This window comes from Choloepus didactylus, chromosome 10 (assembly GCF_015220235.1).
Source record: "Choloepus didactylus isolate mChoDid1 chromosome 10, mChoDid1.pri, whole genome shotgun sequence".
NCBI lineage: Eukaryota > Metazoa > Chordata > Mammalia > Pilosa > Megalonychidae > Choloepus > Choloepus didactylus.
In genome coordinates, this window is record NC_051316.1 from 42,936,447 (window position 1) to 42,954,926 (window position 18,480).

General features: G+C 34.4%; 1 protein-coding gene across 1 annotated transcript; it reads right to left on the bottom strand.

The window, feature by feature from the left end:
* Positions 1-206: 206 nt before the first annotated feature.
* On the bottom strand, positions 207-17,991 carry ANXA1 (annexin A1). The gene is made up of 13 exons (XM_037798137.1): positions 17,837-17,991; positions 11,336-11,414; positions 11,134-11,242; positions 10,194-10,288; positions 9,235-9,348; positions 8,738-8,828; positions 7,053-7,132; positions 6,804-6,860; positions 4,717-4,810; positions 3,603-3,698; positions 3,055-3,113; positions 1,507-1,629; positions 207-568 (listed from the first exon to the last, which is right to left on the bottom strand). The coding sequence occupies exons 2-13, from the start codon at positions 11,399-11,401 to the stop codon at positions 512-514; spliced, it is 1,041 nt and encodes a 346-aa protein (XP_037654065.1). The 5' UTR covers positions 11,402-11,414; positions 17,837-17,991; the 3' UTR covers positions 207-511.
* Between the last annotated feature and the right edge of the window lie 489 nt (positions 17,992-18,480).

Below are 18,480 nucleotides of genomic sequence, written 5' to 3' on the forward strand. Positions count from 1 at the left end.
AAGGATGCAGAGGATCTGAATCACTCATACATTGACAATGAGAATGTAAAATAATACATTTTCTAAGTGTGTGGATATTTTCTTCCATTCAGCATGCCAAATTTATTTCATTAAATAATTGTAATTTAGGATTTAGTCTTCTGTCCCTTGATGTCAAATGAAGCCAGTGCATTACACGTAAAAGAAGATCAAACCAGAGAAGCCAATGACATACCAATGTCCTATAATTTCATTTTATTATCAACTACATAAATCTATTTCTCAGGTAATATTACTAGAACAACTTTTGTATGGGGGTTTACAGTTTGGGGTAAATATGTTAAAAAAAAAAACTTAGCTCTATAATAACAGAACTGTGGTACAAAAATGGTTTATAGGCTATATTTTTCAGAAAGCAGGTAGCTAGACTGAATCCTGCTGAAGAAACATTCCTGTTTAAGCCTATGCTCTAAACTAGAAAGTTGATTTTAAAGTCTTCTGGTCCCAATGCTTGAAAACATCAAAGGAATGTTTAGTTTCCTCCACAGAGAGCCACAAGGATTTTTTCATAATCTCCCTTGGTTTCATCCTGTTGATTCAAAAATAAAGTGCACTTAATGCCACCCATACCATAATCAATATAGGATAATTTAAATTATAGAAAAATTATTACATTATTAGGCTTAACAGTTGTAGATCATGCCTCACAGTGCATCAAATATCAGGGAACTTTGATAAAACATTATTCATTAAATAAAATTTAATTACTATGTTAAGAGATGATGGATATTTATTACATAAAACAAATTATTTTTCAAGATTCACATTACAAATTGCTTTATATTATAAATATAATATATACTTATATATATATATAAAAAACAAATTGTTTTATATTAGGGCCATTATTTTCCAAGAATCACATAGAATTAAATAAGTATAACACAATATAATCTCATATTGTACATGAAGAAATATCAGACTCACCAGAAAAAGAGAAAGTTATGTCTATGATTTGCCCACTTTTTCTTGACAGATTTTAGTTATCCAATATAAATAATGAACTTTATCTATCTTTCAACATGTTCAAAACCCTTGATTTCTCTTTCTTTTTAATTTTAACAATCTAATGAAATAACTTGAGCATTTTATACATTTTATGCATGACAAAGTTGAGAACAAATTTAGATTAAATTTTTAATTCTCTGAGTAATATTCTTTGCTAAATAAATCATGATATCTATCTACACAAGTAGAAACTCTAAAATGTTTGTTTGCTAAATTTATGCATAAGAAACTAAATATTTCCATCACTTTGGTTGAAAATTTTTCCTAGTTTTCCAGGACAGAACTCACTAGTAGATTTTACCAGTGAAAGTTCAATTTACTTTTAAATTATGCATCCTAACATAATGAATTCATCTTACATATGGAATTTACAGATATAGTAAATCAGCCCTTCTCTCTAAAGGAGTAACAAAAGAAACTGTCATTTGTAGGAGCAGCATTATGAAAATTACAACGTACCAGAATGGCTTGGCAAAGAGACACACCGTACATCTTCTGATAGAATACTTTGATATCATTCATGTCGATTTCAGAACGGGAAACCATAATCCTGATCAGTGTCTTATGACGAGTTCCAGCACCCTGTTCAAAACAAATGATGAGAAGTGTTTCATATTCAGAACATACCCTCAATAAAGCAGGTTATGGATTTTAAAGTGAAGCCCTTCTGTTCACCCACATAGTATCTAGACAGAAACTCTCTCCACATTAAAGTACACACACACACAGACACACACACACACACGTGCTTTTTTCCACTGCGGTAATGAAATGACAAGAGACCAACTGCTAAATTAGCCAGACATACAGAAAGCTTTTACAACCTCCTAATTGGTTTCCCACCATCAAGTCTTTCCTCTGTCTAAACTATTCAGTAATTATAAATAAAGTGAACCTTCTAAATTGCAAATCTGATCATGTGACTCATCTACTTAAAGCCCTTCCGTGGTCTGCTACTGTTCTTTGTATGCAAACCAATCATTTTATCAGGATTTTTAATGTTCTCTCCAATTCTACAACCTCTTCTTCCACTGTGCAATGTCACTCCTTTCATTTTCCTGAATGCATCATGCTACCTTTTGCCTTTGAGACTTTGTGCATGTAGACACCTCCTCCTGGACAACCTTATTTTGTGTCCTCATCTCTTCTACTCCTTCACCTGGCTAATTACTATGCAAACTTCAGATCTTAGTTTAGCTGACAGGAAGACTACATTAATATTTCCAAAATCTGGGGGGCACATGTCCCTCTCTTGCTCTCCCATGGTACCAGGTACTCATCATTACCCACCTAAATACCCCACTAGACAACAGATGACATGCGGCAGGGCTGTAACAGTCCCATGCCTGCCATTTCAAGGATGCTCCTTAATACTGGTTGAATGGTTAGATGCTTTCTCTGAAGACCTCCTTATTTTGGAGTTGCAAAGGAAAAAAAAAAAAAAGACAACTCCATACCTTTTCATTTGGGGTCTCAAAATACAAATATACCGGCAGTCTCCTGTATAACATGTATATGTTAAGAGTAAAGTTAAAGGGTAATGGTTTTAGTGGTAGCTCAAATATATCTTAATAGCATCTTCTACTTCAGTAATCATAGAATGACAATCTTAAATATTCCACTATTAATCCATGGCATGAAGAACAGCAGAATAAAACAGACAAATGAAGGTTAGAAAGGGGGGAGATTGTAAAACTCACAACCTAAGAAGAATTAGGTTACTAAAATCACACATGGAAAGAGAAAGTTTATTGCTCTTCCTGTGCTGACAAGTTTTATGCAAATCTTGAGAAAACCACAAATCAATTACCAGCTTATCTTATAATCTTACCCATAAAAATATACCAAATCTAATGGAATGTATTCTATAAGGTAGTACGTTGCTTCTGTATTGGATGGACCAATGATATTAAAATAAAGGTGATTTTCAAACAATATGAGGTTTTCTGTGCTTCACTCTACAAACAATAATTTGTCTCTAAGGAAAGTATATAAGTAGGATGCTACCTTCATGGCATGATGAAGCTTCTCAGCAAAGAAAGCTGGTTTGCTTGTAGCACACTTCACTGTGAGAGAGGCACATTTTAGTTGACATATTTAGCACACACAAAAAAAGAAAGATGCACGTGAAACAGGAAATACAGGGTTTTACCAAGAATATTCTATTTGTTACCTCTATTTCTATCCCTGTCACCCCACATAGGGGATATTTGGCTTATAAAAAGACATTTTTGACTTTCTAAATAGTGATATGGAATACTCTTTTCACCAACAACCATCACCTAATCCTGTTAAACACACCCTAACAGAAACTCCAATAGCTACTGCTGTCCTGAGTAGATTCTCCTTGGAAATAGGGAAACCACTAGGTGTTAAAGTCATGTCAGCATACAAATAATTACTTTCTTCATGTGACAATAAGGAATTTAAAAAACAGAACAGAACAAAACAGAAAACCTGCTTTGTTTTCATTTGGGCTTTTTTTTTTAACTATAAGGCAACATTGGAAACACAATTTTAAGTTAGAACACTCCCACACCTCCAGGGTTACATACCAATAGCTGTGAGGCACTTCTCAATGTCTCCTTTCATCTCCAGGTCCAGAACCTTGTTCATATCATGCTGACTGTACTTGGTGTACTTCTGAAACACTGAATATTAAAGTTAAACTAAGACATAGTCAAAGCATCCTACTATATAGCAAACTTATCCAGGGCAACTACTTCAAGGCATTCCTTGCACTGAATGAACTTCAAGCCACACTTTTTAAAGCTGTTTACCTTACTGAACATAGTATGCAGACTTCATCTTTTCCTAATGACGTAGAAAATTAACTCACATGGCCACTTTGGTGCTTCTGTTTGTTTGGGGGAAGTTTTGCCAGTGTTGTCATTAATATTAATGGCATATAGTTGACAGCTATAACATTTATTATGGCAGAGTTAAGTTCCATAGCAAATGGATCTTCCTTATATAAAGATCTGTGTAGTAAATCTCTCTCTTGATTTTAACATTAGAAATAACTGCACTGATTAATAAAATATATAATATGGTCATAACAAAAGATAATATATTATATAATATATTATGAATATATCATCATATAATGTGTTCATAATATAAGATAATATATTATATAATATATATTATGAATATAGCATCATATTATCATACCATGTTTTATGAATACAATATATTCAGAATATAAAATAATGAACTTGATGTGGTTATTATGACTTTCCTTTCCCCTGGCTTCCAGGAGGCTTAGAGCTAGGTCTTGAGCTCAAAGGCAAGAACGTTTCTCAGTGTTCATTTTCTAGAGCACCTACAAACACTTTTCTTCACCTAGACTGGAGGTTTGTTCTTATTCTTTTCTGTTTTAATTGCAACATCATTTGTTCTATTGTCTGTGTAAGAAGAGTGGAAGTAATGAAATCCATAGGCCAAAGTCACAAAATGTGTTTCAGAACTATGACATGGTGGGTGTACAAAATTGGACAAATAAACAAATAGCAATAAAGGGTCAGGGGCATCACACCCATTTGGCATAGAGGTGGCGCTGATTGAGATTACTCTCTTTCCTTGCTCATGTTTGTCTTCAAAAAAAGAAAATCGCATCTTCCATAGACAGGTTTCAGAAATCTTTTTTATTTTTATTTTTTTACTTACTTCTGCGAAGCTGGGGATAGCTTCTTGTGGTAAGAACTGTAGTGAACACATTCACATCTGTACCCTTTCTTCTTTCTCCTGCTTCATATAAGGCCTGTCAAGAAACACAAAAATAAAACACTTGACTCTGCTGAAAAGACATTAGCACAAGAATGTTAGGTCTCCTCAAACACTGTGCAGGCACTTGCTTTGTGCCCAATACAGAGTAGGCAAGTTTAAGGTATCAACTTCCTTAAAGACAGGGACTATATTTTGTTTTTCAAACATATTCCATTCAAATATATATCTCTCATGGTGCTTTGCAAACACTGGAGGCTGAATATATGTTTGCAGAATAAATGTTTGCTGAATTAAATTGTTTTAAGATTATGCTCTATATCAAGACAACTCGAAGGGACTATCTAAAAAAGATTATTTTTTACTTTTTTATTCAAATTAATTATCAGCTACTGGTATTGATAAATTGATAATTTGATAATAACCTGGATCTTGAATTTTGATGTTACTATTTCTGGATTCAAATTCCGACTCTGCAACTTAATAGCTGTGGAATCTTAGACAAATTATTTAACTTTACTAAACTACAGTTTTCTCTTTTGTAAATGAAAAAAATAATCCCTGCCCTATTGTCAGAAGCATGTTCTGTTAACTTGGAAATGTTAATTCATCATCATCTACACTAATCCATGTAGCTTCCATAAATGTACATCTAAGAGCCCTGATATTCTAAAATAGAAAACAAATTCAGATATGTGAAAAGCAAAAACAAAACTGTTTTATTATGGGTGTGGTGGTTTGAAGCTGTATGTATCCCCAGAAAAACATGCTCTTAAATTTAATAACTGAGGTTATTCAGTTAAGGTGTGACCCACCTCAGTCAGGATGGGTCTTAATCCTCTTCCTAGAGTCCTTTAGAAATAGAATGAATACAGAGACAATGTGTGAAAGCCATGGAAGCAAGAAGCTGAAATCAAGGAAACCCAGAAGAGAAGAGAGAGTCCATCAGATGCTGCTATGCCGCCTTGCCATGTGGCAGAGGAGCCCAAGATCACTGGGAGCTGGTCTTCAGGAAGAAAGCATTGCCTTGATGATGCCTTGATTTGGGTAATTTCCCGATTCTAACTGTGAACAGGTAAATTCCCATTGTTCAAGACAAACTATTTCATGGTGTGTGCTTTAAGCAGCCTAGGAAAGTAAAAAATGGACTTATTCAAGTGCCAACCTCTGTTCTATATGCTTGCACAATTTCTATTAAAATGATCAATTTTCGAATGACCATGTGAAGTTATTGTGGAATTCTGAAGCAAATTGATTTATGCATTTATTTACGCATTTATTTATGCACTTATTCAGCAAACAGTTAATGAATCCCTATTATGGGTAAGATAATGTGAAGGCACAGTAAAGGGGGTGGAGGTGGAGAACAAAGTTTCTATCCCTACTGAATCACTGTGATCAATTTAAGAATGCATATGCAAATATGTTGTTTGTTTTCTTAAACAGAAACTCCAGACCTAAAATAGCATTACATTCCTAATGCTGCTGATAGATGGGTACATAAATAACTAGTAACCTTACTAACTGACTACATGCAACAACATACATGAAAGTACATTAATATATTTTTACAATTTATTTTATAATAGATTAGAGTATCATTTCAATGATAATTTTATGATACAAACTTACATTCATAATTCATTGTTAAATGTTAGATTCCTCTACCCTTTCTGCTTCATTTAATAAAATAGGACTTTTCTGCTTTTTATTACCAGGTAGATGATAATTGGGTGTTTTCTCTAAAGTCAATTCTTGGAACTAACAAATCAAATTCTCATTGCTCTCTTTTAATACTCTCAGACTTTGTGACTAACAGGATCTATTGAAAATGTAAAAATTTTTTTTCTCTCTTCAGTTTTTCACATTCAAGGTGTACATAATTCAGGGAATGAAGATTAAGGAGCTGTTGGCCTCTTAGACAATCTTAGAATTGCTTCCACATGGAGGGTATCAGCCGGTAGCTCCACCCAAAGTAAGAAGATTAGCTCTATCAATTTTGTAAAGAAAAATGATTAGTATTTTCTTACCCTGGCATCTGTATCAGCCAAGTCTTCATTCACACTAAGATCCTCAGCTCGATCACCCTAAAAAAAAAAAAATCCCATCTGATTATAAGTTGTCTTCTGGCATGCAATCACGTAACTTACTTAATTTTTCTAAAACCAGAGAAGTAATATTCTTTGAGAAAAAGATAGAAGAAGCTCTTTTAGAAAGAGCTCAAATCTAAGGTTTTACTCTTCATAAAAGAGATATTTCTTGGCGTATTTGAAGTATACCTTGGCAAGACAGAGCAAAGCCTTCCGAAAATCTCCAGACGTATCTGAGGTGATATCTTTGGCCAGATCTCTCTTCAGTTCTGAAAAACGAGAAAAAAATGGTTTTCAATAAACTAATGATAAATAATTATAATAATAATAATATCTAACATCACAGTATTGGTTTACAATTTACAGTGCTACATGCTCAATGACTTATGGAACACATTATCAAAAAAAATTTTTTTATATAAAGAGAGATCAGAGCCAGTACAATTTTGGATCACCAAATTTATTTCTTGTAAAACAATGGAAGCAAATTGGATTATACCACTAGTGAAAACTTATAGGTATAAAGCTAATTTCCTTTGCTAACAAGAAAAATTGCACAAGTACATATATTTAATAATTCTGAAATATAACATACCAGATATTTAAGCAAGTAGATAGAATGATTAGAACAGTTATTTTAAAAATAAAACAATGGTACTTGATGGAACACAAGTTATTTATAATTTTTTAAAATTATAAGAACTTAAATATCTTAAATGTGTGTGTGCATGTGTACAAATGGGCATATATATATGACATACATATGTGACATCTTTGTCTAAAGATCCATACTTAACTATGCAAAATAATACTGCAATAGAAAAAAATTAAGCTCAATTTATAATTGGCAAGAAAACAGGGCAATTTAAAATGTAATCATTGGACTATATCTTGAATGTAATGGAGATTTGTGGGTATTTGCCTTTGTAAACAATGATGTGTCAAACAAAAAACTCTAATAATGTGAATATCCCTTTCAATTATTATTACTGATAACTAGTTCTAACCTAAACATTGTTGATGAGATAAGAATTGCAGAAAATGAGGTTTAAAGTTTTTTTTTTTTAATTCATTTATTAAATTGCTCTGAAAACACCATTCAAGGGCTGTCCTATTCCCTGTGATGACTGATAAGAGGGTGGCTCAGATGGATCTTCTCTGGTGTCATACATGGGTGGGGGGAAGGACCATGGGGGTTAGGGGAAAACAGAGAAGAATAATAAAGACCCAGCACTGCCAGGTGATCTCAGCTACCTTCTTTTAGGTGTTGAGCACATCAGTTAGAGGACATTGTTTACGGAGTTGATAAAATAAGCCCAGACTGGTCTTCCACGCCCATGTTTCTAACTGGAGATAACGAGTAAGTGAATCATTTATGTTCACAGTAGTAAAGTGAAGATTCCCATTAGAGGATTGTAAGAATCAAAATCTTTACCTTTTCAAGGACAAATGGAAACTAGTTTGTTTGGAGATTTGTATTTGTTATATACTCTTTTCAACAAAAAAACTTTGTTAATGAAATGAATCTCAGAATAATAATGTCACTGTGGTTTTAATTCTTTAAACTGAATGCTCTGAACTGAATTTTCCACTATAGTAATATGTGGTCATATGTCCAAGAGGGGAATTTTCTATTAAAGTGTAAGCTTGATGAGGACTAGGACATGGTCTTCCTTATCAGCACCCTAGCAACTTGAACATGGTCTGGGAGCAGTGTGGGCAATCAAAACACATATGCCAAACAAACAATGAATAAGCATTGTAATATGCTTATGTTAAGCCCCCATGATTAACACCCAGATTCGATTTTAAGAACAATATATCAGATTTCTCTTTGAACTATAGTACTTAGAGTGTTGGATGTGACAACTTACCATCTCTGTAGACTCTGTTTATGTCTCTGATTTCTTTGTTACCTCTTGATGTCAAAATTTCAATCAGAGTGTCCTCATCTGTTCCAAGGCCCTGCAGTGAAAAAGAAGAAAAGAACAAATGCAGGAAAACCTTCATTCAAGAGGATCAACTAGTTTTTGTTTCCCAAATTTTGTTTGAACCTGGCAATTAATAAATCTCACCCATAGTATTTAATAATTACAAGTTCTACCCATTATATTGCTCTGAAAACAAAATGGGTGCATAGCCAACATTTTAGGTGCAAATATATGATTCATGCAGTTGCACCACAGGAAGAGAGAACAGCAACACAGTCCTTAGCACAAATGTTCATTTACTCATTTATTTGTTTATTCATTCATTGAATTCCCACAGATCCATAATCACTCTACTGGATGTTGAAGATATAATAGTAGGCATAAAGAGACTTGACCATATATTCTCTTGAAGAAAACTTTTCTTAAATTAGGTAGCTTACCTTCATGGCAGCACGGAGTTCATCAGCATCAAACCGGGCTGGAGTTTTCAGTAGAGCCAAAACAACTTCCTCCAGGTGACCTGTGAGGGCTTTCTTCAGGTCTTCATCCAAGGGCTAAAAAAACAGAGATTAAAATCAGGGCTTCTAATAAGTTAAAATGTTCAATTATGCAGCAATGTGGGAAATCTTACAACTGATTCCTAAGCCAACCATCTTCTGAAGCTCTTTATAAACAAAAACAATGCCAGACATTTAGGAGTGCTATCTTAATCTTTTAGATCTGAAGTGATTAGAATAAAACTACTGAATGCATTGAAAACTTCTTGAAGGATGGGGCTCTTAATCTCATATTCAGGGATGGAATCACAATGCTCAAAATGTAAGGGACCATGCACTAGTACAGATGAAAACAGTAGTAAGAATACTTTAAAAAATAATGTATTCATAATGTGTCCAACCTTTGAGGTTTGCACTGCAAAAAGAAGCAATATAATTAGATATTGACATTATATAGTCTTCCAATTGCACTGCTTAAAAAAACAACCCATATCTGGTATTGATCTGAAACTTAACTTTTATAGTAAATTTAAGAGTAAATTTCATATTAGGCATTTAACAGTTCAGTTTAAATGGTAACAGAAGACACATTTGTATCAGAACGTATTCCTCTTGCTAATCATAATCTTGATGTTGGTTATGTTCAAATTATAGACTTGCCTCTGATACAGAACACGGGATCTTCAGAGAACTTACATCAAGACAACCACACATTAAGCCAGTATACTCCCTAGAGTTGATTCAGTTTCAACAAAATGGATAAATACTGCTATTGCAATCTTAGGTGTAATGAGAAAACAGTGGGCAGAGACCCAAGAGACCAAATAACTGCACTTCAGAATCCATGTCTATGTGTGAACATTATTGAAATGAAATATTCAAACTTCACCATTTTCACCCACCTTTCCTATCTCCTCGAAGTATGCTGCTTTGATCTCCTGGCGTTGTGCGTTGTTTCGCTTAGTTAGAATGTCGATGATGGTTGCTTCATCCACCCCTGAAAATAAAGGCCACTAAGTTTTTAAAAGAGAATTTTTTTCATCAATAATTTACATAAAATAATTCATTATCAGGTCATTCCTCTGCCTGAATGGTTTTTCTTAGCACCTTTTTTCCCCCTCTTAATATTTATCTACAAGTGTGCCAGACATTCTTTCAAAGAAAAAATATAAGTTCAAGTTTCTGACTTTAAACTATACCAAAAGGAGTTTATTAAATATGAAATATTCACATTGGTCAAGACCAGAATTAATGCTCATTCCTTTAATTATGTTTTCAAAACATTTTTGGATGAAATTCCAGGCTACTACTACGAAGTTAATTAATTACAATTTTGTCTCAATAAATTAGTCTGCTCTTGTTCTTGAAATTATGTTTAGGAATGACATTTTCAAGGTACAATCTATGTTAATGCTGAAAGACGCCCTAAATAAAGTTCCCGATGAAGAGATATAAACTATAACAACCTAGAAAAAAGAATTAATTTAAATGTCATTGTATTCATTTGGTTTCAAAAGAAAATACAATTGTTCCTGGACCTCAGTGTTGTAGTGTTTGATCTTAGTTCAACCCTAGATGGGAGTACAGGTGTTGATTTCAACACTGAATTTCTACTAAAAGTGTTCTGGTAAGGCTGTCTCTTTTTGTAGCAGCAGAGATAGCACTGATCTGACCAACTTATTCCTAAGTGTTGAGAAAGGAATATATCTTCATTTGACAAAAACAAAATCCTTTTATCTTCAAATTGAACAGACTCTTTCCATTGCAAATGCTGGCTTATCCATAGCTAGTCCAATGGTCATTCCAAAATGTCCAGGAGGGGAATGTTCTGGAGACAATTACCTTTAACTGTTATCGCTTTGTGCAAGGCACTGACATCTGAGGATGGATTGAAGGTAGGATAGGGGCTCACGGCTGATCCGGGACCACCTTTGGATCCTTTCACAGTTTGCTATGGATAAGAGGGAAATAAATTGCGATCCATTCACTTGATATAAGTTTCTATTTTAATATGTAACTAGGTTTTTCAATTGTCTTTACTTACAACATATTGCTGCTCATCATGTTCAATAAACCAGGCCTGCTTGAGGAATTCTGATACCATTGCCATTTTAAATAAGTATCTGGAAAAAAAAAAAAACAGGCAGATGCTTTTACAAAACATAAAAGCTGTCGCACATGCACACGCACATATCCATTGCATAAACACCACTTAGCATTTAGAGTGGGCTTACTCTTACTTTCCAGGACTACTGCTAGGAACACAATAAAATGCTGGAAGCAAGGTTTTTAAAAGCAGGGCTTATCCTTAAACAGAAACCTACAGCCCTCCCTCAGAAACCTGGCTTTTAGCGTACTCAGACTTAACCCTAAGGGGTCAGATAGCTACTATGAGAAAGCGTATGTGCTGGAGAGAGGAGCTGGTGATGCACTCCAGTTTTCTAACTCTGCAGAACATTCACTATATGCCAGGGAGATTGGGCAAAAGCAATTGAAACTTCATCCCTTGCCTCAAGGGACTTTGAGCTAGTTAGTGTGTGCTTTCACGAGGAAGTTTCCTCGAGGAGATACAGGCTGGTATGCTGGGTCTCTCCTGAAATGAGTTGAGTCATCTGGCAGAAAAATCTGAGAGAACAAAAGAGAGAGGTTTGTCATGTTTGGGAAATTTTAAGAAGTTTGCTGGAGCAAGAAATGTTGCCAGGAGCCAGAATAAAGGAGTTTAAATGTATCCACAAAGCTTTGGGAAAACATTAATGGATTTTAAACAAGAAAGCAGCATGATCCCTTTATATTTCAGAAAGCTTATGGTGCCTCTAGCATGAAGGATGGGCAAGATGGAAGACTTGAGACAAACACTGAGTAAGCCGTTAGAGAACCAGTGAAGGATTAATGAGGCCCTGAACAAAACCAATGGCTAGAGAGAAAGCATGTCTCCATTTATAAGGTAAAATAACCTGTGACAATCTGCAGGAGTGGGTTCAGACTACAAACTCTATCTGCAAAAATTGAGGTGATATTTATTAGCAAGTCCCTTTCAATTTTGTTTCTCTTTCCATTCAGTGGGATAAAATTACTTCTTTAACACTTGGAATGATCACCACACTCACATTTCTTCTATTTGATGTGTCTAAATACTAGTCCTATGTGTTTTTCCTCCCACCAAAATAAAACAAAGAAGACCAAAATAGGATTATTTTACAACAGATTCTCTGCTCTAACAAGAAACAGTGTGGTGAAATCACATCGTGCAAGCACTCTTTCAGTAATCTCTAACCCAAAGGAAATTTCATGAATTGTTATCACGGCTTGGCAATGTCTCTATTTAATGAACTGTGTATTTTTTTAAAACCTGAATCATGTTAAAAATGAATATGTTCTCTGTTTTATCCAAAAAAAAAAAAAAAAGCCAACAATGACCCTTTTATCTGTAGATGTTTTTTGGGAGCCCATTCTCCAAGTCTACTTTGATCTATCTCTTCACATCCTTTTATTTTATCCTGCTAGAGAATACGATCATGAATACATTTGAGGGAGGTTGGGAGGACAATCTGGGGCAGTTTTATATTCTTGATATGAAGCTAACTGACTCATGAGGACTAAAACCCATAACCTGATCCTTTAACAGCATGCTCAAAGTATTTCAAACCATACCTGCTGAAAAATAACAGCAGTTCCAAGTAATGAGATTAAATACATGAGGGAAATAATATCCAAAATAGAAACTATTCACTTAATTATCATGGGGATTGTTCAAATTGCTATTCTGTCATCTGTGAGAAGAACCAATATATTGCATGTTCATTTAAATTAATCTCTTCCCCCAACAATCAATAAATTTAAAGTTGTTGTCTGAGGTAAAGTCATGAAATTTTGTATGAGGTTTTAGTTCCTGTTAATGTTGTAATCTGGTGCAATTGCTGTTGCTATGTGAAGTTTGACATTCAGTTGATTAACTGGCACACCCAAGACTTCATAGCAGTTCTGGCAAAATTTCACGTATTCCAAATTTCCATTTTTTTCATTTCATCCATGCCCTTGACAAAGCAGCATCCTCAAAATGAGTGACATGATTTGTCACTTAGCAAAATACTTTTCCAACAGTTATAGAAATAAGTGTTCCAATAATTCCACTCTCAAACAGAAAAGAAAATCTTCAAATGAAATCAACACAGAGACTGGAGATATTGTCAAATATAATATTTAAAATGAGTCTGACAGCTTCAAAATAAATTTTAACAAAACTTTACTATACTTTACTAACTTTTTCACTTTAAAAAATAAATCCCTTGCAAAATGCATCAAGTTTTTTAAAATAGAACAACCAAAAACTTGAAATACCCTAGGAAAATACGGACATTGCTATATCAATGTCTCAAAAATAACAACCAACCAAACAAACAAAACCAAAGTAGAGTAACTAACAGAATGCCCATAGAGGAGACAGCATTGTAAATTATATCTTCTGAATTCCTAGATTTTAGTTTGAACTAATTTGGATGACCTCCAAGCATGAACTAGAAAAGAAGAGCAGCCAGAATGGAAACTTCCTCAGGAAAGCAATTAGGAGAAAAGGAATCTCAATTAAGCCAAAATAACAACGTTAAAACTTAAAACTCTTTGTGATGTTTAAAGACAAGAATCATGGCAGGATGTTCTAAAGGAAACAGATTTTATCATGTATGGCTAGTTAAGTGCCCAATACCAATTAACTGTATTGTATTAACAGAACCTCTGAATAGTTGTAATATACCTCTGAAATGCCATGCAAAAAAAATATTTTGGCTAAATTTTACTGCTACACCATCCTGTCTGTTCAACAACTGCACAGTGCATGAAAACCAGCCATTTATATTTGATAAACCCATTCACCAACTAGAAGGCAGCACTTGCTTAACTACAAATCAAATAATAGCTGCAAAAGTGTTTTATAGACTGCCATATATTATACAATGTGAAATATTATTATTATTATTCAAAGGATGCTGTAGCCTAGAAAGTAGAATTGTACAGTCAGTAAAGATAATTTAAATAACTCTGAATTCACAAAAGGTTTTTCTTTTTTGTCTTTCTTTTTAAATGCAATGTTTAAAGATTGCACATAGTATTTAAAACCCTATTTTATTAACTTATTTCAGCTCAATGTATATTTAAACTAGCTACCACTGAGCTCTAAAACCAAGTTCATCAGCTAATCTGAAGATGAAATTGGTCATTTATTCATAAGCTGATCCGTATGGAAATTAACAATATTCCACATTTCTACTAATTTCTTCTAAGAGGTCCTCTACATTCTATGCAGCAATGGATTAAAGAAGGTATTTACTCACAAAAAATAAGCACAGAATGTTAGAGAGGGATCCATGCTTACTAAGCCATAAAATAAAGCTGTTCCAAAAGAAGTATATTAGCAATTTCACAAATTTTGATTATTTGAGAACACTAAGGCTTATATCAAAGTTAATTTCTTAATTTTTATAAGTGCACTGTGGATGTGTAAGAGAATGTCTTTGTTTTTAAAGACATACAGACAAAAGTATTTAGAGACAAAGGGAAATTTCTCTCAAATGTTACTGAAAAAGGGGGTAGAGAGAGAGAGAGTGAGAGAGAGGAAAATGAGGGATAAAGCAAATGTGGTAATACAGTAACAGCTGGAGAATCTTGTAAAAATAAATGGTAATTGTGTGTAATATGCTTGCAACTTTTCTGAAGGTTTAAAATTATTTCAAAGAAAAAAAGGTATTATCACTTTTTAAATCTCAGCTTGCTTTATCTCTCAGTCTCGTGAAAGCTTACTTCCAGAATTGGTGACACAGAAAGCTGGGTTTTGTGGTCTATCATGTCTTCCTGGTTACAAGCTAGAACTATGAGAGTTCTCCGGCAATAGCAGCAGCCACTACTAAACTGAACGGGACAACATCATTATCCCCATTTTCTAGCTGGAAAAATAGCATAATTTTCAGGCAATCTTCCAGCTAGAGAATAGCAAGAATCAAGACATAAGTCCATGTCTTCTGATTCCAAAGTCTGCATATATTCTTTTAAACTAGTGACCAAAAAGAGAGTGACAAGATCAACATTGTTTTTCAAAGTTCGCACTTGGGAATCAAATTAATTAAAAGGCAACCCATGGAGTCAGTAACAGGTTTCTACCTAGCCCTAGGGTTATTTATTTGAAAATGCTTTGGCTTGTGCACATTTTTTTCCTGATATTTCAAAAGTCCTTCCCAAACCTATCAATCTGAAGGAAGGCAATTAGACCATACAGTGTCAATATTTATGAAGAACCGATTTATGAAAGATAGTCCCTTGAATGTTTTGCTCCTAGGCTTTGGAAAGGGTGTTTCTTCTGTCTGGAATACTCTTTCCTAAACCACACCCATTTCCTTTTGCCTAACTAACTGCTCCTTCTAAGTTGGGACTCAACACAGACCTCATGGCACCCTCCAGAAGGCCTTCCTTTGTTCAACCCTGGGTTGGATGGCCTTCTGTGCTCTCCAAAACTTCCTGCCAGTCTCTCTACACCAGTCCTTTCATCCTGTATCATTGTTTTCTGTTTTATTTATCTATATCTTCCAGCAGAACACCATGAGGGCAATGTTCATCTATTGCTCATTAAGTATCAGCAAGCACTGGCAAAATGCCTCATATTAAGCAGATTAATAAGTATTATTGAATGAATAAATAGTGTACTGTTGCTAATGTTTTAAGAAATTGTGGTTTCTGCCTTTATAACCCCCCAAACATATCTATGCTAATTTAACAAATATTTTTCACCCACAGCTACAGGCTGTAACAATAAGAAATGAGGAGTTCTGGGTCCTTTCATGTTTCTCTTTAACTGGCTATATGCTCTTAAGGAAACATTTAATTTCTTAAGAGGTTCCTCATTTGCAAAATGAGAGTGCTGAAATAAAGAGTATCTGAGATCCATTATAGCACTGAAGTAATATTAAAAGTGCCAATCTTCAGTTTTACCTTGAGTGGATGGAGGTGTGGAAAATTGCCATAATGAGGGAATGCATTATATAAATTGGATCTCAGCTGATCTTCCTGATTTAAAAAATCTATTCCATTTTGAAGAAAGAGGAATTAATGTACTCCAAAAACGGATCATGTTTCATCACTGAAAATAATGTCCCCATTGGTTTAGCTCTTATTTTAAATATGCCATAAATTAATGGGCCTAAGGAGAATTAAGAACAACGAAATCAGCCAACTAACATATTCAGAAATCAACGTTTGCAGACCTTTTGATTAAAAAAGTACTTCATAAGCACAAAACTCTAGCTGATTCCTTATTGTTATAATTATTGTATAATTATTTCTTAATGTCCTTCAAATACTGGATATCTGCCAGACGTCGTTGAGCCTGGGGCTAGGGTTGGGACATAACTTCTGGGGAAGAAGCCATTTCAGAATTATGAAACCTGCTTTTACCACATTTGCAATGTGCCTCCTCAAACAGTTACCAAAATACATTCCTGTGGGCAGAGAAAAGCATTGCTTTTCCCAAGTTCATACATAATTTTAGGCATAAGTAAGGCAAGAAAAGCACGTCTTCCTTAATAACCAGCATTAAAAAAATTAGAAATCAGACATTTAATGTAACACTCAAAATGTTTTAAGAGAAGGATTCTTGAAGAAACATTTGTAATGTAAATAGCTAGATAAATGGTTACGATTCATAAACTCTCTTTTGTAAATATACCCAATACCATTAGAAACTCTATTTCATATTTGCTTTGTGCTTTTCTAAGGAGTTGTATGGCCATTAGCTCATTCCATAATCAGGACCTTGATGCTATTAAGTAGAATAATTTTTAGAGGGCCCCAAAGGCATTCCCATGGGGTAACTTATCCGACATCACCCAGGAAATATTTCCTTTCCCCTTAGGTTTCTAAACCAGCACTTGAAAAGCCTGCTTATGACATAGAGGCCGAAGGGAAAAGAATGTGGCTACACCCTTGGTAAATAAAATGAGTAATATAAGCAGTCCCTCTCCTTTAAACTGCGTAGGTAAAGATAACATTAATTTTGAAGGGTGAATTACAAAGGGCCTGATTACCACTATGATGAGGTCTGCGCCTATTTAGTTTTCCTTACAAAAGAAGAAAATAAATAATAAAAGTACTGCTATTTTGAAGCAGTTCCCTGCAACCCACCTGTGCCACGTCTGTCTCTTGGCCCACCACAAGCACCCCTCCATCCCCCATCATAACTCCCACGTAAAGTACATTTGGAAACTCATAACTTTTTGGAAAAAAAACACATCCTTTCCTTCTTTCCCCTGGTAACACACCAACAGTACCCCAAGCAGATATTAAGCAAACTTTTACCATGTTTTTAAAATTGTACTTCTTAACTAAACAAAACATTAAAATTTATGATCTTTAAAATAGAAACCCCAGGAAATCTTCAAAGAAAGATTTATCAAAACATGTGAAATGCTACTAGCCACTAATCCTACAAAAACAGTAACATTTATCATAGTGATAGGAAGTTTTCAAATGACAAAAACTAAGTAAGAGGAAAACCAAGACTTACCCTTTTTCCCAACTTTTTTTTTCCTGAAGCACTAAACAGAGTATTCTCTGACCCTTTCTCACTAGAAGTGGAGCCTTGGGCTTCTGACTTTATAGGATTTAAAAGAAGGCCCCACCTAGCAACCAGAAGTTAGTCATTGGCTGTCTTTGTTTGAAATTCGTGTCTCAGCCCTGTCCAAAAACAAAGTGAAACAAGCCTTGCAAAACTACTCACTGAGCCAACTCATAGCTGACAGCACAAAGGAAAAGAAACGGAAGGACAGATCTTTTCTGTTTCCCTCTTTACTTGGCACCTTTTTTTTTTTTTCTTGAGGGGGTAGAATGTAACAGATTTTCAAGTGTGCAGTACTATCCACTCCAGTCCTACTGGCAAGGATTGGCTCTCTTTATTAAACAATTTCACAGGCTGTGGAATAAAAAGTGAATCAATTTCACAGTGATTGGTACCCCTTTTCAGTTTGTCAGTTTAATAGGATGTAGGATGAAAAGTGTATTGACTCAAAACTAAACACACAACATACACATAGATTTTAATCTCAGCTCTGTCACTTTTTACTGTGAACTTGGGAAGATATTTAACTTCCCTAAGACAGTTTCTAATTTGTAAAATGAAGATTACATCATCTAGACTGTTTACTCATGAGA